Source organism: Lethenteron reissneri, chromosome 15 (genome assembly GCF_015708825.2).
Source record: "Lethenteron reissneri isolate LAM-NWPU_2019-01 chromosome 15, ASM1570882v1, whole genome shotgun sequence".
Lineage (NCBI taxonomy): Eukaryota > Metazoa > Chordata > Hyperoartia > Petromyzontiformes > Petromyzontidae > Lethenteron > Lethenteron reissneri.
This window is the reverse complement of record NC_083793.1, coordinates 5,224,165-5,246,457: the sequence shown is the minus strand read 5'-3', so window position 1 is coordinate 5,246,457 and position 22,293 is coordinate 5,224,165. Positions and strand designations below refer to the sequence as shown.

General features: G+C 42.9%; 1 protein-coding gene across 3 annotated transcripts in view; it reads right to left on the bottom strand.

Annotated features, from left to right (window-relative positions):
* The window catches only part of SSUH2 (ssu-2 homolog), a 50,173-nt gene extending 33,257 nt beyond the window's left edge, over positions 1-16,916 (bottom strand). The window contains exons 1-2 of one of the 3 annotated variants that reach the window (XM_061551881.1): positions 16,826-16,916; positions 3,620-3,672 (exon numbers count right to left, since the gene is read on the bottom strand). In XM_061551881.1, coding sequence (XP_061407865.1) covers positions 3,620-3,672; positions 16,826-16,851 — 79 coding nt within the window. In that variant the 5' untranslated portion in view covers positions 16,852-16,916. Of the gene's footprint in view, positions 1-33; positions 131-3,619; positions 3,673-7,728; positions 7,931-16,825 lie in introns of those variants that run through there. The other 2 variants (XM_061551882.1, XM_061551885.1) reach the window with 2 other exon arrangements.
* Between the last annotated feature and the right edge of the window lie 5,377 nt (positions 16,917-22,293).

The following is a 22,293-nucleotide window of genomic DNA, read 5'->3' as shown; positions in this document are numbered from 1 at the left end:
GGAGATATACAGCCACGGTGGTGGAAAAAAAACCTGAAATTAATCAACTTTGTTGCATTGCAGCACGCGTACAGCAGCCCTCTGCCAATCCACTGCTGGATGAGGGCTTCCTCGGGCAGTGCAGGTGGTTGTACTGGTAGGAACCTCCTGGCTACACCAGCCCACAGGGATTAGTGTGTCCGTCCGTCCGTCGTGCAGGGAGGGGATGGGTGGGGAGGGTGGGGAGGGGCTGGGTGGGAAGGGTGGGGAGGGAGGGTGGGGCTGGGTGGGGAGGGGAGGGTGGGGGCTGGGTGGGAGCGAGGGGCTGGGTGGGGAGGGTGGGGAGGGGCTGGGTGGGGAGGGGAGGGTGGGGGCTGGGTGGGAGCGAGGGGCTGGGTGGGGAGGGTGGGGAGGGGCTGGGTGGGGATCGTGGGGAGGGGCTGGGTGGGAAGGGTGGGGAGGGGCTGGGTGGGGAGGGGCTGGGTGGGGAGGGAGGGGCTGGGTCGGGGTGGGTGGGGAGGGGCTGGGTGGGGAGGGTGGGGCTGGGTGGGGGGTGGGGCTGGGTGGGGAGGGGCTGGTCACCCCGTGGTGCCCTTATAAAACTCAACGTTTAACCTACTCACGCCGGCTTGTGCCCGCCCTCGCAGTCGGGCATATTTGCGGAATACACCACGCCGCCGTTGACCCTGGCCATTGACCGAGCAACCCAACGTTCCTACCAGCTCCCTCCGCAGGAATGTGTTTATTTGACCATACTTGCTGCTCACCACACTGATCCAGTACAGGTTGATGTGAGGGCATAGAAGTACAATTCAACAATGCACATTGCTGCGCCAAACCCTCTTTGCCCACCAGGTAGCAGCAGCTTATGACAGAAAGAGCTTGTTTCAAACCGTGGGATCTTTTCGCCAGTATAAAAGTATTAAAAATAAGAATAAGTATCACTCTTTCTGGCAAGAAAACAGGTGTTAAGGTGTTCAAACCCAAAATAGATACCTTTCGCAAAGGAATGAAGTCTGCATTAACCACATATACTTGTGGTGAACATGCAAACAAAAATGCTCTGACAATACTCTTTGGTTCTTTCGGTAAAGTCACGTAGGCTGAAATAATATTAGATCATGACGTTTCGGTCGTGATCTATTATTATTTCTACCCACGTGACTTTACCCTGCAGTCACGAAAGCTTCAAATCAAGAATGCTCTGACAATAGATGAGCATTGTCTTTGAAAATGTTTGGCCTACACCAGAGACAGCCTTCTTCATGGCCTAGTCTCACCACCAGTGTCAGAGCAGAGAACAACTCCAAAAGGCGAACAGCACAAAGACAATGCACGTAGCATCTATTGTATGGGGTGAGCAGCTATATCATGGGATCTTTTTGCCAGTATCAAAGGATGAAAAATAAGGGTGAAACGTATTATTTTTCTTATCTTGTTAGTGCATTAAAGTCACTTATTCGGCACTATCCAGAATCAACCCAGCTTAGTATCCGAGGTCTGACGAAAATGAGCACATTCTGAATGATTTGGTCACAGGCTATATTTTAAACCCTTCTTTGAATTCATGAAAAAAATGTTTGGCGTTGTGAAATAGTATTTCATGGACATTGTACTGTACCATGTATTTCACTGTTAAACCGAGCTACACAGATCCACTCACTGTTCAGTCATGTCTGTCATGCAGACAGAAATGGCTGAGCAGCAGTGGCTCATGTAAAAAAAGATTTTTAAATCCCCTTTGTCAATCCACTACCATATGAAGGCCTCCCCCATGTCCAATTGGTCATGGGTTTGTTTTGACCATACTTCACATCGATCGGGGTGGTTTAAACGTGGCCGAGCATAGCCGTTGGAAGTAAGGCACACTACATTAATAGTTTTTGCTAACGTCGCAATGTAGCAGCATACCAACAACTCCCCATTTTTACGTATCCACTATCCAAGATCAATCCTGCTTAGCTGCCGTGTAATGTCATGCTTGCGTTTTTTTTTCCCCTTCGAGGCACAATGTTGCCCAGTAAGGAGCCATCCATTTAGTAGGTACGCAAAAATCTATCAAAACCCTTGTCAGTGGACCATTCCATACGCAAGCGTACGCGTTTGGGTTAACCCCCCTCCCCCCTCCATGCGTACGTACTAAATGGATGGCCCCAAAAGTGGCCTCTTTCACTTTGACTCAATTTTCCAATGGTACACTGGAAAGGCAGGTGGCCCACTCCCTGGTGACAAGGGTAAGGAACTGTGTCTCTGTGTCCGTACCACTTTCTTTTGTCAAGCCTAGGGGGCAGCAGTTCGCTCAATCCATAGGGGTCGTGCTCACCCCCGCGGTTTTTCATAGGAAGGGTATAAAAGGCTACGGAATGGATACTGTGCAGGAGAGATGTCTCATGTGTGTTGGGAATGTCAACTGCACGTTAGGGTGACAAAATCCACGAGTACAAGACATGAAACACGTGTGGCGTTGGGGGGCTGCCATGCCAAAAAGATTGAGAACCATGAGCCAAGGGTAAATGGTCAATACAAACATATTTTAATATATGCATCATCAGCAACCAACTTGGAACCATGACACAAACTACAGTACATGAGAATACAATGTCTCACTATGCTTATGAAATATTCGACAACTTTTTTGCGTTATCACAATTGCACATAAATCGCTCTTGCTCCTTAATATGTCAAGCATGTTGTATGCCATGTTACATTTTTTGCACAATAGTGTATAATCTTACTTACCTTTTTTGTGATTATTCTTGGAGGTTCTATTTAAGCATGTCACTCTGATACATCTCTTTGAACACATTAATATTGATGGATAAATATTATGCACGCATTTCGATTTAAAGCTTTCGTGACTGCAGGGATTCATCTTCTTGGTTCTTTCGGCAAAGTCACGTAGAAGGGAAATAAAAAAATAAAAAAGTAAACATAATAAAATAAAATTCTCACGACGTTTCGGCCACAACACAAGCAGCCGTCCTCAGGTGAAGACAGAGCTGTCTGAAAGACAGAATTGTGTTGTGGCCGAAACGTCTTGAGAATTTTATTTTATTATTATTTATTTGTATTATTTTATTATTTCCCTTCTACGTGACTTTACCGAAAGAACCAAGAAGATTATGCACGCAATTGACTGGAATTGTAACTTGACTTAAAAGTCTATGCAATCCGCCGCTAGATGAAGACCTTCCCACACTGTCGGTCTTTGGAGTTACTTGACCATTCTTCACCATGCTGGTCAGCATGGGTGGTGAAGAAAGAGGGGAATCCAAGACAAATACAAGTTTTCTTGGTTCTTTCGGTAAAGTCACGTAGAAGGGAAATAATAAAATAATAAAAATAAAACATAATGTTACTTATTTTATTATTTGTATGTAATTTTTATTATTTTATTATTTCCCTTCTACGTGACTTTACCGAAAGAACCAAGAAGATGAATCCCTGCAGTCACGAAAGCTTTAAATCGAAACAAATACAGTTGTTACCTCTCGCCACTGATGTTAACCAGGAATCAAACTCAGGTATCCACAAGCACTTGATAAGAACACCGAACAATCGAGGATTAGGAGTTAAAATTTACACACTGTATCATTATTTTTTTACATTTGCATGAAGACATTCACATAAAACCTCTTACCAAATGTTGGTGGATAGGCAGCCATGGATGGAGCCCCATAGTTGTAGCCTTGCCTAAAAAAAGACACAGCCCAAAAATAAACAGCTGAGATTGAAGACTTGCTAATCTGTTGCATACCAACTGACAACTGATCGACATTTCAACATCCCAGTCTATGCTTTTCAGTTTAACACGTAGGCTTTCACGACAAATATCCATAACAAAGGTTTTTTGTGGTTAGATCACGCAAATAAAATGTGCTTTTCCATTCGAATTGGTAACGTTCCATCATGTAATTCTCTCACCTTCTTTGTAAAGATCACTTATGTCTGGTGCCGATTTACAGCAGTGCAGTACTTAGAACTGTGCATTGAATGAAGAGTCATTGTTTAAGTGACTTTGTAAAATTACCTTCTAAGAGGGACTATTTTATGCAGTATATACTCTTAAGCCAATGTTGTAAAGTAGGACGACCTGAAAATGTGGATTGTGAAATTGTACGCCTACATAACAGCAATAATGTAATATGCATACAGTTAACTGGATTTACAACTGTGAGTTTAATGGAATTACCACAGATATTTGGTGGTCAATACAACAATTGCGCAACCCTCATCTACAACCTACATGACACACACCAGCACATTTTGCCAGGTTAGGATAAAACGGGTTCTAGAGCAAACACTTAATTTACCATAAAGGTGGACAGCTTTGGATGTTTCACAAGAACGTATGTGCAATCCATACCACACAAGCTCACTCCTGCATTGGAATTTCCCAAACACGATTCACATTTCTCCATCCACAGACCTGGCATACCTTTGTGGCATTATCCCAGATTATATAAGATATTACGTATTACATAGCACTAATTTATGATGTAAATGTGTGTTTATGCAATACACCAGGAATAGGCAAAAATTACAAGATCTAAATACAGTGAATTATTAAGTTGATACTGCACATTCATTCTTAAACACTTAACACCCGAGATGATCCAACATTTCATGTCTCCAATGAGAGCTAAATTGAACAACTTTTTGTAATGTATGTTACACATGGCGCCAGATGGGCCTATGGACCTGCCACACTTATTTGAGATGCACTGCCCTTGGAAAGGATATACAGCGCAAGCAAGGCATGTCGAAAACAAGTAGTGTGTTTACTCTGCTACATCAGCCGTGCGTTGTAAAATCTATCCATGCCAAAAGTGCTAGACTTTGGACCAGTTAATAATGTATGTACAATTTTGCAATTACCAAGCCGATTCACATATATACGTGCATTGGAGATTGTTGCTTTTTATCCACCAACTATCGTGGTTTTTCATGACTGTGCCAGGCTTTCTGAATTTGGGGCATTGGTTTTATCATAAGGATTCTAGATGTGAAAGTTTTACTTATTTGTATCTCAGAATAACAGGCAAACGTGAAAATCCTGAAGGTACCTTATGTCTGGTGATTTATATGTTCTTGCGTTAATATGTATGCAATGTGTGTACATACAGAGTAGAACTGCTCTTATACAGGTGTAGTAGAGTTAACTACTCGATGTTCACAAACTGGGAGAGCAAATCGTTAACAAGGTTTTCCCGCTCAAACTAACGGTCAGGGTCTCACAAGCTGTGAGAGCAAGGTTTTCCCGCTCGACCAAACGGTCAGGGTCAGATAGGGTGAATTGGGATCGAAAAGCAGATTGGGAACGACCAATCACAGGGTTCCACAAGGTGGCCGGGGATTGGACAACCCGGCCACGAACAAGTATAAAGCCAGAGCGCTCAGAGCTCTGGGAGAGTTCGACTACACGAAGACCCAAGACGGCGGAAGAAGCCTAGGACCCTGGACCAAGCCCTCAAGCCCTTATAAGGGCTAGGGTTCAGAGTAATCAGTGGTCGGGGAGACCTCCCCTAGGTCCAGTCAGAGGACATTGAAAGAGCGGGATATTAAGTAGCCTGTAGGGCGCGGAGGCTTGTACGTTCTGAGTGTAACGGGTGAGGGGACTGTATACCCCTCAGTGCATAGGGACTGTGTTCATAAGACGAATAAAAGTGTGTGCTACAAAAGACGTTGAAGAGTCCGTCTGTACAACACTACACAGGTAGGAACAATATGTTCCACACTGCCTACCAGGGATTATTTGTCTGTCTGTCGTGCATCAATATATATAATATAAACAGCTCGTTGATTGGTGGAGACCTACTGCCGGGTACGGAGAAGGGAGGGGCCTAAGGGAAGTGGGTCAGGGGAGGGCCTAAGGATATGGGGGGGTGGCCAGCGGAGGGGCCTGAGGGAAGGGGGGTCAGGGGAGGGGGGGTCAGGGGAGAGGCCTAAGGGAGGGGGGGTAAGGGGAGGTGCCTAAGCAAGGGGGAGGTGCCGATAGTTAAGAGGGCTGGCTACCTGGCTGGCTGCCTGGCTACCTCAAGTCAAGTTTTATTTTATACAGGTAGGAACAATATGTTCCACACTGCCCACCAGGGATTATTTGTCTGTCGTGTTTATTTGTCTGTCGTGCACGAATGCGCTGTCCAACCAAGTTCCTACCTGCCCACTCCGAAGGAACGTGTTTTGAGACATCCTGGATTCTATTGTCAACGAGGCTTTCCAGGAATTTACTCCACTTATCCGTGACCGCAAATATGGAGAGTCACGGCTCATTAGGGTGAATTTGTGGATGAACTCCATTTATCTGGGGGGGTTGGGGAGATAACAAAAGCTTGCAGATAATAAGAGTAATAATGTGATTTCCCAAAGTGCATGCTGGGAAACATGCCCGATTCAAAACCTACGGATAATGTAAAAGGATGCATGTCTCTGACCTCTGCTTATCCACAAAATGTGTGGATAAGAGATATACTCAATTGTTACATCCAGCATGAAACAGTAATACAAATAAAATAAATTAATCCTATCTGCTGGAAAAGGATTTTTTTGGTAATAGCTGAAACTTGTTAAGGTAATGTTTATTTCCCCCAAACCCCTGCAAAATCCACATGTTCTGTATTTAAAATATGCATTCATGCCTTTTCATGTACAGCTAAGAATGTTGTTTTTCATGTTCAGGGCGTAACTCAACAGAGCACAGAACCTATGACCGAAAACTTCCCCTGTGCCAGAGCCAACTAGGAAACATCTACGATAGTGTCTAAATGTTTACACAGAAACTGTATTGGTGTTTCAGTCTTGCAACACAACACGTGTATTATCAATATTTCAGTCCATTAATCCACTTTTGGATGAACACCACTGCACACAATTTTGGACATGGGGGAATGGTTGACCAAACCTCACCAACTTGGTCAATGTAAGTTTCGTCAAGGTAGGAAACATAGAACTTTGGGGGCGTTAGACACAGACGAACATGCGTAAGGACTGCTACACTGTCTACTGCAGCAAATACGGTACAATACAGTACACTAAAATGCCTTGCCTAACTAAAAACATCTGTGGCCCAAGCACAAAAACATTTCACTGTGGCCAATCGTGAGATGTTGGGAACCGTTTTAAAGCTGGGGGTATTGACATTCATTAAAGGGTCTCTGTGGAACAGATGTTGTAATGTTTTGCTTTAAAAGATGGGGCGTTAAGCGTAATATGTGAATTCAAATCAGGGCGTTCCTGTGTATCAATTGTCTAAGCCCTCGGTCTCAATGATGGAGTGCCGCCCACTGGCCCTCCCTGACCTCACTCCCAAATGTCCGGCTCAAACCAGTTCACACTTGCATTTGCAATCCCAAGTGCTGCCTTATTCACAGGCTATGACTTAAAAGCACATGTCATATATATAGTAAATAACAAAACACACCTCGAGAGCGCAATTAGAGTATACAATCGTGTATGTGCGCACAGCTGTCTAATGTATTTGGCAATGTATTCAGCACCAACAAGCAGTACAGGACCATGATCAAGTACAGTGTATGACCTAATGCACGCTGTTACACATCCTCTCCAGGGAACAGAGATGAAAAACAACACGTGTTAAAGACACGGCGTTACGTTAAAACACAAAGACTTGGTAAAATGCACGCGTGCCCCCCGACACTAGATTGTACGACCACCTTCTATGTTAATCTCACTTGCTCAAAAAGAACAACGAACCCGTGACAGCGTCTTAAAAAAGCATGCAAAACGTACCCAACTAATTTGTCGTGCTCCATGTTGCTCTGATCGGACAAAGCAGCAGCAGCAGCAAAATATTCGGAGCAACTAAAAAGCGACCTTAAGTCTTTAACAAGCTAGCGACAACAGACAGCAGCCTAAGCACGTTTTGCTTCTCGACTCGAGGCTCACGTGCAGGAATGCGATCTCAAGGCACCATCCCATGCTCGTTTAAAGAGAGCTTGCAAGCCAGGCATGCGTGGGAGGGGGTGGTGACATTTGAGTGGTGTGGGGAGTGGCTCTGTTGTGTAACCCCATCTCCCAAGTGACTCGTGTCCAGTCAACCACATTATAAGAACCTTTCAGAAGGCCTGAATCAAAAAGTTATAGAAAGTGAACCCCCCCCCCATCCAGATGTAGGGGTAAAAAGTCGATTCAACAGGTTTCCAAAAATTGTTGACCCCCTCTCCCACCAAAAAAATGCATTGATTTTGTCAGCATATATGCCTACACACCCTACATGCAAGAGGTTCAAGAGTATCTCATACATGTCAACCCCTTATCAGTGCCTACCTTATTACAAACAATTCAGACCATATTGGTCAATATTTATTAATCCCAAGGTTCATCCTCAAAGTCCCATTACAAGGGAGAAACACAAACAAACATAAATTATTTTTTTGCCCGCATTGAAACAGCTGTACGCCATATGGACCTGCAAACTCAATTCCCCTGCACTATAATATGGGGAAACTGTATGGGTTAATAGGAATGGACTATCTGCACACATTGGCGGGGGGGGGGGCATCTGGTGTACTAAAACCACTCCCCAAAAGAACATGAAATGTTGCGTCAACGTTTTAGTGTCAATGATGATGGGCCAACGTTGGTTCCAACGGTTCAAATCACGTTGGATGGCGGAAGACCCGACTGAATTTTTGAAGGTGCTTCAAATAACACTGTAACAATTTATTTTTATTTTTTTGTACCTGGGTAGTAAGTGTTAATTCCTAATTGCTTATGCCTCAAACGTACAGAAAATTGCTATTATTCCCCACAAACTTTGCTTTTGTGACCAGGACAGTGATATTTTGAAATTTACCTATTTTCCAAAACATTCCATATAGATTGAGTGCTGAGTAAACTTGGAGTAACTTCTAGAACATTCTAAAACTTTCCAGTGATATAAATAGAAGTATAAATACAGGGGCCTTAAGCCCACCAGTTCAGTTTAGTTCCAGCTGCCTAAGTGGATACATATCTGCATTTTTCTGAGATGGAATCAAGAGGCTGCAAGCATCCAGCAGACGCTTTTTCTATGTCTGTAGCCAATTTATCAAGACAAGAGCGAAAAAGTACTCTGTGGAAGCATCTGCTAAGATGTGTGAGGCCTACAAGGCATATTTTGGCATGCCTGTCGGGGATCAATACAAACCCTGGGCACCTCATTTCACCTGCGAGCAATGCAGAAATACTCTGGACGGTAAGATATGCAATTGTTGCTCAGAATTTTATGTTATAAAATGTTGAAACATTATTAATTGTAAAAGTTTTTTTATTTAAAATGTTTTACAATTTTCAATGTTATTGAAAAAATATCATACATGAAAAATGTTGCGAGAATCTCTTACACATTAGTCATGGGTGAAATAAATGTATTTTTTTAGGATGGTACAGATGGGAAAAGAGAGCCATGAAGTTCGCTATCCCAAGAATTTTGCGGGAACCCACTGACCACTCAAGCAACTGCTACTTCTGCATGGTGGACCCGACCAAACGTCGGACTGGCAAGAATGCACCTGCCATCACGTATCCGGACCTTCCTTCATCCATCGCCCCGTTGCCACACTGCCATGAGCTCCCTGTAACCACTCTTCTGGAGAGAGAGCAGCCGTCTTTAGAAGAGAGCAGCAAGTCAGAGAGCGAGGAAGACGTCATAGATCCAAATGACAATTTCAGGTGAAAATGAGGAGAGAAACCCATACTACCCCAACCTTTAGACCTCAACGACTTGATCAGATATATTGGTCTCACCAAATTCAATGCCGAGCTTTTGACATCTAGGCTCAAGCAGTGTAATTTGTTGGATGAAAGTGTGCAAGTCACAGATCAGAGAAAGCGTCACGAACCTTTTTGCAGCTTCTTCACCCGTCAAGATGGGCTCTGCTTCCGCCACAATGTGACCAGTCTGTTCGAGGCAATCGGAATTGCCTGTAACCAGAATGAGTGGTGCCTCTTCATTGACAGCTCATCCAGGAGCCTCAAAGCCGTGCTGCTCGATAATGGTAACAAGTGCCCGTCTCTTCCCCTGGCTCGCTCGGTGCACCTCAAATAGGATTACAACAGCATCAAGACCTTGCTGGACGCCTTGAAGTATGATGAGTACGGCTGGGAGGTCATCGGGGATTTCAATATGGTGGCATTCCTGATGGGTCTCCAAGGCGGTTTTACCAAGTTTCCCTACTATCTCTGCCTTTGAGACAGCAGGGACACCAAGGCGCACTACCACAGGCGGGACTGGCCACAGCGGACCGAGTTCTCTGTGGGGAGAAACAACGTCAATTGGGAGCCACTGATGAACCCCGGAAGGTGCTGATGTCACCACTGCACATCGAATTGGGCCTTATGAATCTTTTATTATTATTTGGTTCTTTCGGTTAAGTCACGTCTAAAGATAAATTAATAAATTAAATAATAGCATATTACGACGTTTCGATTGCAACACAAGCAATCATCATCAGGTATAATGAAATAGCGACATAAAATTTCATTATACCTGATGATGATTGCTTGTGTTGCAATCGAAACGTCGTAATATGCTATTATTTAATTTGTTATTTTATCTTTAGACGTGACTTAACCGAAAGAACCAAATAATAATTCCTGCACTCACGAAAGTCCTAAAATTAAGATTGAACCTTATGAATCTATTTGTCAGAGCTCTAGATAAGGAGTCGGCAGCCTTCAAGTACCTTCAAGACTTCTTCGCTATGCTGTCTGAGACAAAGGTCAAAGCTGGTGTCTTCGTCGGACCACAGATAAAGAAGATCCTGGAGTGAAATGAATTCCCCAAGAAGCTCACTAGTAAGGAGAAAGTGGCTTGGAACAGCTTTGTCGCAGTGGTTCGTGGCTTTCTGGGCAATCACAAGGTCGAAAACTATGTGGAGCTGGTTGAGACTCTGGTAAAGAACTACGGCACAATGGGCTGTAGGATGTCCCTCAAAGTCCATATCCTTGATGCTCATCTTGATAAATTCAAGGAGAACGTAGGAGCGTACTCGGAGGAGCAAGGTGAGCGCTTCCACCAGGACATACTGGACTTTGAACGCCTCTACCAAGGACAGTATCATAAGAACATGATGGGAGATTACATTTGGGAGCTGATTCGTGAAAGTGATTTACAGTATAATCGTAAATCTCGAAAAACTACTCACTTCTAAATCTTTTGTAGTAATTTTTGTATTACTTTAGAATAAATACATGTTAATTTTGATTCATATGTGAACGAAAAGACACAAATTCGCCCGTTTTCTCATTGATGACGAGTGCGTTGAGTTCTATTGAAAACTGGTCAAATTAATAATCTTGCGTAAACCTTTGGGATGCAGGGTAAACACAACTGTGCAAATTTGCAAACATTTCTCCCTGCTATCCAGTCAGCTGCCACAGTCCTAATTCAATACTGTCAACTGTGCGGTTTCCTAACAAGTAATTAAATTATTACTGGTAGGAAGCTCCTGGTTAAACAGGGGGTTATTGTGTCCATCCGTCCGTCGTGCAAGGAGGGGCTGGGTGGGGAGGGAGGGGCTGGGTGGGGAGGGTGGGGAGGGGCTGGGTGGGGAGGGGCTGGTCACCTCGTGGTGCCCTTATAAAACTCTACGTTTAACCTACTCACGCCGGCTTGTGCCCGCCCTCACAGTCGGGCATATTTGCGGAATACACCACGCCGCCGTTGACCCTGGCCATTGACCGAGCAACCCAACGTTCCTACCAGCTCCCTCCGCAGGAATGTGTTTTCTAAATCACAATACACATTGTACTTTTAAATAATTTCAAGGAAGGATATAAAAGATGGCACGGTATTGTTTTCGTGATTTTTGGAAGCAAATGGCTGGAACCATTCCGTACAGCAGATTGCATCATCACTTTGTCTTTGAGAACGCAACACCTGTAACCATCATTATACCGATGTTTCATTCTCATGAAAAAAATTGTAATAACACGTAACACGTATATTACTGTATTACTAAAAAAATTCACGTAATACATCTACTGAAATGTAGTCTTACAATAAATGGTACAAGACATGCTTCCTGATGGCAACAATTTAACAAAAATCGTACATATATTTGCCAAATTTGGAAATTCAAGTTAATTTCCCAAAATGCGGTGGAGCATAAGCAAATGTACTCATGCTACTCTTGCTGTTGGCCATTTTTTTTATTTGGCCTGAGGTGGCCCTTTAAAGTTTTAACATTGACTACTTTATGAGTCATTCCCATCACGTGCCTGGCACGGTGCCTCAAAAATGATGCAACCCCCCCCTACTTCCGTTCTACTTTTATGTCGCAACATTGGCATTGTACCTTCACTAAAGCGCACTCTCGTCTGAAACAAATACCGTCTTTTAATCCCATTTACATCCCGTTTACATTATCTACCAAATGTATTAACTTGCTTACCTTTGATCTATTTTGCACTCCTATCGGTTTTTTTGCATTGTGATTTAAACTTTCCGATCCGCCCCTACTGAGCATCTGTGAAAAGAGCTTCATAGCTCATCGGATTCTTCCAGTCTAAACATTCTGATAACAGGTGTTATAGCATACGTGATGGGAAGCAAAGGGCAGTGCCGCAATATCCGTTGTTGTACTGCACTTCTATGCCCCCACGTCTATGCTCGCTGCCTTCACCAACCCAAACTCGCAATATAGAGTAGAGTATGGTCAAATAACCCTCACAACCTACGCGGTGTGGAGAGGCTCTCATCCAGCAGTAGATTAACAAAGATATTCACTTCTAGATTTGAAGCTTTCGTGACTGCAAGGATTCATACTCTTAGGTTTTTTCGGTAAAGTCACGTAGGTAAAAAATACAATTAAAAGTAATAATGGAAATAAAATAAAATAATAAATCACGACGTTTCGGAGGCAACACAAGTCTCCGTCATCAGGTGGGACTGTCACAGCTAAAATTACTGCATCAAGTGAGGAAAATTCCAAAAGACCAGCCCTTAAATACAAGTTAAGGTGGAGGTAATTTTAGCTGTGACGGTCCCACCTGATGACAGAGACTTGTGTTGCCTCCGAAACGTCGTGATTTATTAATTACTTTTTTTTCCATTATTACTTTTATTAACTTTTAATTTTATTTTTTACCTACGTGACTTTACCGAAAAAACCTAAAAGAGATTCACGTGTAATTGTGCAGTCCCCCAATGCCTTGTTTCCACAGTGGGGGGAGCTGTTGTTGGCTTTGGTGCGCTGGTTTAGTGTTGGCTCCGTAGAACCCCGTCTTGTTCTGGCCACGTAATAATGCGTCGATTATTCGTTTAGAATGGATTCTCACGCTCATGACACATGCATTGAATCGTGAACATAAGAATCTATTCTAGAAATGTATTAATATGTTGGATGGACTGTAGTTCACGTGACCCCTGCATCCACTCGAAAAACAATTATTGACTTATTTGGTGATATATTTCTGCAAGGCTATAATTCTGACAAGGAATTCAGAACATCATGCTTAGTGATTCAGCACGGTACGAAATGTCAAACAAGTAGAGTTAACTAAAAACATGGAAATGCGGCACCAGCGAGTCAATTCGGGTACGGACCGAATTCTGTGGCTCATGGAAAAGCAATGTTTGATATCTTTTCCACCACACAACAGAGCCATCCTGGGGCAGTGCCCAGTCAGCTCAGCACACCTGTGGCTCATGGAAAAGCAATGTTTGATATCTTTTCCACCACACAACAGAGCCATCCTGGGGCCGTGCCCAGTCAGCTCAGCACACCTGTGGCTCATGGAAAAGCAATGTTTGATATCTTTTCCACCGTACAACAAAACCATCCTGGGGCAGTGCCCAGTCAGCTCAGCACACCTCAGGTGGCACATCTTTTTCCACTGCAGAAGCCGTGCCGTGTAACCGACGTCACGCGCAATTAAATAAATGACATGGTTAAGCCGTGTCCTCTTAGAATTACTGATCAAAGTGACACCTAATTAACGCGTGAATCACCCCACTCTGCTTAGCTCTGAATCAGAGCTAACCAGAGCATATCAAGACTTGATTCTGGCTCAGCTCGGCAAACATCCAGTGGAAAACCACCTGCGCGGTGATGACCCTGCACTGGCTCGACTTGGATGCGCCAGTGTGAAAGGGGCACATAATGGACACAGCTGGCAGCTACAGTCCGTGTAATAACACAGCAGGACGTTACGTGATCAGAAACTTCCTGTATGCCTTAGCCTCTCAGGGGATATTTAATCTATACCTTATTATGGAATAATGTCATGAGATTTTTTTTTTCGATTTAAAGCTTTCGTGACTGCAGGGATTCATCTTCTTGGTTCTTTCGGTAAAGTCACGTAGAAGGGAAGTAATAAAATAATAAAAATAAAACATAATAAAACAATTCGCCTCGACGGACCTGGTTTTCACCTGAGGACGGCTGCTTGCGTTGTGGCCGAAACGTCGTGAGAATTGTTTTATTATGTTTTATTTTTATTATTTTATTACTTCCCTTCTACGTGACTTTACCGAAAGAACCAAGAAAATGTCATGAGAATTACAGTCTTGCAACACCGCACGTGTCCATTAACTATCTAATGATTTCCAGCTTTTGTCAATCAATCCACTGTTGGTTAGGTGAAGGTCACCCTCACCCAGTGTCAGACATGTGAGTTGTCTGACCATACTTCACCACGTTTGTCAGGGCGAGATAGTGAAGGGAGGGCGGGGGAAGGGTTGGGGGTGCTGAAGGATTGAGCCGGTTGAGATGTCACTCAACATTAATGTTAAGCCATGAACAGGAATTGAAACCGGTCACATGAATCGTAAGAAGAGCACCATTAGTTGACTACAGCGCCACCGCCCGTTCATCTATAACAATGACACGATATAAATTTGAAAATATGGTCAAACACTTTTTATTTTACCAGGTAAGGTCCACCTGGGCTTCATATTCTTGGTTTTTTCGGTAAAGTCACGTAGATATAAAACAAAAATCAAAATTAAAGCAAAAGACCCACGACGTTTCGATCGCAACACAAGCGGTCTTCTTCAGGTGGAGAGAAAAAGACCGCTTGTGTAGCGATCGAAACGTCGTGGGTTTTTTGCTTTTATTTCGATTTTTGTTTTTTATCTACGTGACTTTACCGAAAGAACCGAGAATATGAATTCCTGCAGTCACGAAAGTTTTAAGTCTAAAGCCCACTGGGCTGTTTCGCTTTTTTTCAGAAGACCTGGCCACAAATGATAGCTCAACGAAGTGGCTTATCACGTGCAAATTAATAGCAGTCAAATACAGTACTCGAAACGCGTGATGTTGATTATAAATGTGGAGGGTGAAAACCCGGAGGACCCGGAGAAAAATCCACGGGACCACGGGGAGAGAGAGACACGCAAACTCCAAATATGCAGCAGCAGGCGTCAGGGTCGGGATCGAAGCTACGACCTCCTGTGTACCAGGCGAGGTAGTTAACATCTCCTAGCCACCGTGATGATGATGATGAGAGAGAGACACGCAAACTCCAAATATACAGCAGTAGGCGTCAGGGTCGGGATCGAAATCACGACATCCTGTATACCTGGCGAGGTAGTTAACATCTCCTAGCCATTGTGATGATGATGATGAGAGATACAAACTCCAACTATACAGCAGCAGGGGTCAGGGTAGGGATCGAAACCACGACCTCCTGTATACCTGGCGAGGTAGTTAACATCTCCTAGCCACCGTGATGATGATGAGAGAGAGAGACACAAAACTCCAAATATGCAGCAGCTGGGGTCAGGGTAGGGATTGAAGCTACGACCTCCTGTATACCAAGCGAGGTAGTTAACATCTCCTAGCCATTGTGATGATGATGATGAGACACACAAACTCCAAATATACAGCAGCAGGGGTCAGGGTCGGGTTCGAAACCACGACTTCCTGTATACCTGGCGAGGTAGTTAACATGTCCTAGCCACCGTGGTGCCCGATACTGTGTTAAAAACACAGTACTGCACAAATAAATGTGAGCGTTTTGAGTTGTTTGAAATATAAATGGTGTTCTGGAAGGGCTAGGGAGCTTAAACGTGGCCCAAACAATGCAAAAGCTCATGGTCGTACCTAGACGAGTATGTAAACGTGTACTTTTCCAATTGTGTGGAGTTTTGTTCTCCCAAATATCATCACAGCGCAGAGTTTTGATTCGTATCAGCCGTCCGACTAAAGTTCTTAAGGGACTTTTAAGTCGAACCGAGCACTTCACATCTCACGGAGTGTGTCGTAATAAAGATATCGGATGTGTGCCGATATACACAATGACAACGAACTGAATGCAAATATTATAACTAGGGTTTTTTTAAATATATATAAACAATAATAGCCACAACACCGATACGGACTGCAAATGTGCATCTTTAAAGTATTACGGAAGTTTTGACAGTCTACATGTAACTCTACAACGCAGAGGAAATCGCTATGCCATGCAAGGCTTTTAGAATGTCCGTAAAGTCACAACAACACAATAAACCTCACTGTTTGCTACTTTATACACGCACTATTGAGTGCCTTATTTGTTCGTAGGGCGAATGAAATGTTGTGTATACAGCTAATCCTTCAAGGATGAGTATTCGCTTCTCAGCAAACAGCATATACCTCTGCTAACTAGTTTTCTATAAACAAGTGATACAGTTGCTTTATTGGAACTGTAATAATGTTTTTTTCTGTTCAAATGCTGTATATATTTCTCATGTATATTCAATTTTTATGTATGTAACAACCGAAACTTATGCTGTACAAGTACAGTACTAACACAGTGTCTCAACGTTAAAACGAAACGTGTATTAATATATATGTTTTAAAGTTCCACTTTTTTACGTGCTAAGCACAATAATGCCCAACATTTACTTTCCAAGACATACCTCTTGAGCAAGGGTTCTCTTTCCATGGTTGCCTCTGCAATGGAAACCCCAACAGTCAAAGTGAGAGAGCAATGTTCACCTACGACTTCCTGTATTGCTAGCCCCTCTAATCACAGGCATCAAGAGCACTGATGTCACGGCTGGGAGGGCCCATGACCATTGCAATCAATTGCTCTAACATGGACTCGCGTTTATTCACGGGTCCCCAGTACGAGTGATGATGCACAAGACTGGGGCGTTTCAGCTGCAGCCACTTTCATTTTTGTCCTCAAAGCACCTCGGAAGTACATTTCCTGGCCAAACTTCAGAGTGCTGAGCTTGGCACCGCTGAGAGCCTCGGTACAAATCCCACATTTCCGCTGAGATCTGTGGATACAAATTTCACATTGCCTGCTGAGAGCCTGGGTACAAATCCTACATTCCCGCTTAGATCCTGGGTACATATCCCAAATTGCCCGCTGAGATCCTGGGTACAAATCCCACATTACCAGTTGAGATCCAGGGTACAAATTTCACATTACCAGTTGTGATCCTGGGTACAAATTTCACATTACCAGTTGAGATCCAGGGTACAAATTTCACATTACCAGTTGTGATCCTGGGTACAAATGTCACATTACCAGTTGAGATCCTGGGTACAAATTTCACATTACCAGTTGAGATCCAGGGTACAAATTTCACATTACCAGTTGTGATCCTGGGTACAAATGTCACATTACCAGTTGAGATCCTGGGTACAAATCCCACATTACCAGTTGTGATCCTGGGTACAAATTTCACATTACCAGTTGAGATCCTGGGTACAAATTTCACATTACCAGTTGAGATCCTGGGTACAAATTTCACATTACCAGTTGTGATCCTGGGTACAAATTTCACATTACCAGTTGTGATCCTGGGTACAAATCCCACATTACCAGTTGAGATCCTGGGTACACATTTCACATTACCAGTTGTGATCCTGGGTACAAATTTCACATTACCAGTTGTGATCCTGGGTACAAATTTCACATTACCAGTTGAGATCCTGGGTACAAATTTCACATTACCAGTTGTGATCCTGGGTACAAATTTCACATTACCAGTTGAGACCCAGGGTACAAATCCCACATTACCAGTTGAGATCCTGGGTACAAATTTCACATTACCAGTTGTGATCCTGGGTACAAATTTCACATTACCAGTTGTGATCCTGGGTACAAATTTCACATTGCCAGTTGAGATCCTGGGTACAAATTTCACATTACCAGTTGTGATCCTGGGTACAAATTTCACATTACCAGTTGAGATCCTGGGTACAAATTTCACATTACCAGTTGTGATCCTGGGTACAAATTTCACATTACCAGTTGAGATCCTGGGTACAAATTTCACATTACCAGTTGAGATCCTGGGTACAAATTTCACATTACCAGTTGTGATCCTGGGTACAAATTTCACATTACCAGTTGTGATCCTGGGTACAAATTTCACATTACCAGTTGAGATCCTGGGTACAAATTTCACATTGCCCGCTGATATCCTGGGTACAAAAAAACCTCACATTGTCAGTTGAGATCCTGGGTACAAATTTCACATTACCAGTTGAGATCCTGGGTACAAATTTCACATTACCAGTTGAGATCCTGGGTACAAATCCCACATTACCAGTTGAGATCCTGGGTACAAATTTCACATTACCAGTTGTGATCCTGGGTACAAATTTCACATTACCAGTTGAGATCCTGGGTACAAATCCCACATTACCAGTTGTGATCCTGGGTACAAATTTCACATTACCAGTTGAGATCCTGGGTACAAATTTCGCATTACCAGTTGAGATCCTGGGTACAAATTTCACATTACCAGTTGTGATCCTGGGTACAAATTTCACATTACCAGTTGAGATCCTGGGTACAAATTTCACATTACCAGTTGAGATCCTGGGTACAAATTTCACATTACCAGTTGTGATCCTGGGTATAAATTTCACATTACCAGTTGTGATCCTGGGTACAAATCCCACATTACCAGTTGAGATCCTGGGTACACATTTCACATTACCAGTTGTGATCCTGGGTACAAATTTCACATTACCAGTTGTGATCCTGGGTACAAATTTCACATTACCAGTTGAGATCCTGGGTACAAATTTCACATTACCAGTTGTGATCCTGGGTACAAATTTCACATTACCAGTTGAGACCCAGGGTACAAATCCCACATTACCAGTTGAGATCCTGGGTACAAATTTCACATTACCAGTTGTGATCCTGGGTACAAATTTCACATTACCAGTTGTGATCCTGGGTACAAATTTCACATTGCCAGTTGAGATCCTGGGTACAAATTTCACATTACCAGTTGTGATCCTGGGTACAAATTTCACATTACCAGTTGAGATCCTGGGTACAAATTTCACATTACCAGTTGTGATCCTGGGTACAAATTTCACATTACCAGTTGAGATCCTGGGTACAAATTTCACATTACCAGTTGAGATCCTGGGTACAAATTTCACATTACCAGTTGTGATCCTGGGTACAAATTTCACATTACCAGTTGTGATCCTGGGTACAAATTTCACATTACCAGTTGAGATCCTGGGTACAAATTTCACATTGCCCGCTGATATCCTGGGTTCAAAAAAACCTCACATTGTCAGTTGAGATCCTGGGTACAAATTTCACATTACCAGTTGAGATCCTGGGTACAAATTTCACATTACCAGTTGAGATCCTGGGTACAAATTTCACATTACCAGTTGTGATCCTGGGTACAAATTTCACATTACCAGTTGAGATCCTGGGTACAAATTTCACATTACCAGTTGTGATCCTGGGTACAAATTTCACATTACCAGTTGTGATCCTGGGTACAAATTTCACATTACCAGTTGAGATCCTGGGTACAAATTTCACATTACCAGTTGAGATCCTGGGTACAAATTTCACATTACCAGTTGTGATCCTGGGTACAAATTTCACATTGCCCGCTGATATCCTGGGTACAAAAAAACCTCACATTGTCAGTTGAGATCCTGGGTACAAATTTCACATTACCAGTTGAGATCCTGGGTACAAATTTCACATTACCAGTTGAGATCCTGGGTACAAATTTCACATTTCTCACCTGTGATTTTAAACTGCATTCTCAACTGTATTTAGTTGATGGTTCTCGGCGGGTCACTGCTGTGATGATTGCAAAAAAGAACACCTTATTAGAGTTGGTTCTGCACTAAATATAAATAACTAAATTCCAGCTATGGGAATCAAAAACAACGGGTTAACTGACTGTCCTTAAAGGAACATTACTCTGAGTTAATCATTATCGCTCCTGCAATCCATCTCGCTCCTGCCCGAACCTACATAATCGCTCTGTCTCCAGGGTGGTCGAGATAATATATACGTTACTGTACAGGTACACGTAATAAAACAAATGTTTGTTAATTGTTCTGGTCACTCATTCAGCCAATAGAGACGCTACCATTCACCGCAATGATACAAATATAATTGGTACATGAATTGTAATCACGGATTGTAACGATACATTGCATCTGTAAGGGGGACAGTTTTTTTTTTAATTGAAAGTGGATTCATTGAATGACTGGCATGTGATGGAAAAGGTTACGATACATAAATGGATTTATTGAACGACTGGCATATGTTGGCAGAGGTTTCGATACATTAATGGATTTATTTAATGACTGGCATGTGATGGCAGAAGTTAGGATACATGAATCAATCACCTGCGCTTGTCACCTGATATTGGCAAACACGAGTTGGCATTTACAGTATTTACTTCCTCAAACTATTGTAGCTCCTGAGGTCTCTAGGTAAATATTGTACAGTATATAAGTGCATATAAGTACAAGCCTACGTGTTAAACTGCATTACCCTGTTGCGTAAGTTACAGTTTAAATTGTGATTTTTCAAAAGCAGTCGTGCACAATGTAACGTGAAAAATATATTTTTTGCCATTAAGTTAATCTTTTTTAGCCTTGCAGATTATTTTTTTACAAAGCTACGAACACACAACTGCAGTGCAGTAAAAAGTCATTGCCTAACTTGGTCGTCTTCTTTCTTAAAACTTTATGACCACTCGTAACTATCCAAGTATTCCTTTCTGCTCTCTTTACCAATGATGCCGGGTGCAAAGTCTGCAGTGTTCAATACGCAAGCTTTTCACCAGGGGGAGGTGATTGCCTGGGAATGTTGAATAACTGCCGCAGCGAAAATGTCCCCGTATCCATATGTGGCAGCAAATGGTTAGTGTGTTTATAGTGTTTGTAAATACAATCATAGTTGTGGTGGTCATAAAATAAGGATAACTGATACGCAAGTTGGAGATAACAAATTGACTTCTTCTTGGTTCTTTCGGTAAAGTCACGTAGAAGGGAAATAATAAAAATAAAACAATAAAATACAATTCTCACGACGTTTCGGCCACAACGCAAGCAGCCATCCTCAGGTGAAGAACAGGGCTGTCGGAAAGACAGCCCTGTTCTTCACCTTCTATGTGACTTTACCGAAAGAACCAATAAGATGAATCCCTGCAGTCACGAAAGCTTTAAATCGAAACATATTGACTGTTGAGAAAATGCAGTCGGCTTGGGCTGGATATGTCATTAGGTTTTATTTTGGCACAGGTAAAAACCCATTGGACAATACATGCTCGTTTTCGATATGGACCCGGTTACACCACAGTAAAGTGAACCTTTAAGACAATGTGTGTGTGTGTTCAACATGACTTGCAGTCACACGCGCGGGCTCAGAAGATAGCGTCGTCTAGCGACGTTTCGGAACCACGGCCCTCGTGAACCGAAGTCCACCGTGCGGAGGCACGAGCCGGCAGGGTCGTGAAAATCGAAAGCGATGGGAGAGCTTGTGAGCTCACTGTCCCACAGTCTGAGCCTGGCCAGGAATCTCCCGAAACTAAACCTGATTAGAGATGGACACTAATCGTTTGTGAAGTTCAGAGCATTGGACAATAGGAGACGGCTGCTCTGACATTTTACTACGCGTCGAATGCGTTATTTTTTAAATCCTTTATATTAAGTTCACTTGCTTGATTGATTAGGACCGTTCAAATCTTTCGGTCGTTTTTTAACCTACTTCCCGTGATCCAATCGAGCTGACATTTTCCACACAGACTCGTTGTGCGTGACAATTAATGTTCGTGAAAAAAAATTCGAAAATGTTACACTTTTTAGGACAAAAATATTATATTTAATTACCAATTTCTTAATGCTGCCATGCAATCATCTGACCCATAGGTGCCAGCCATCTCAAGCCAGAGGACGAGAGGACTCTAGCCGCCACGCATATAAAGGCTTTATAGTGAAAAACTTTTTTTTACGGGTTATACTTGTTTTCTATTTTCACAAAGAAGCGTATGAAATTGGGTTCGCTCTCGTTCTAAATACCGAGAAAATTATAGCAAAGAGGAAGCAACACAAGTTTGCTCCATGTCCAAGCTATCAATACCCA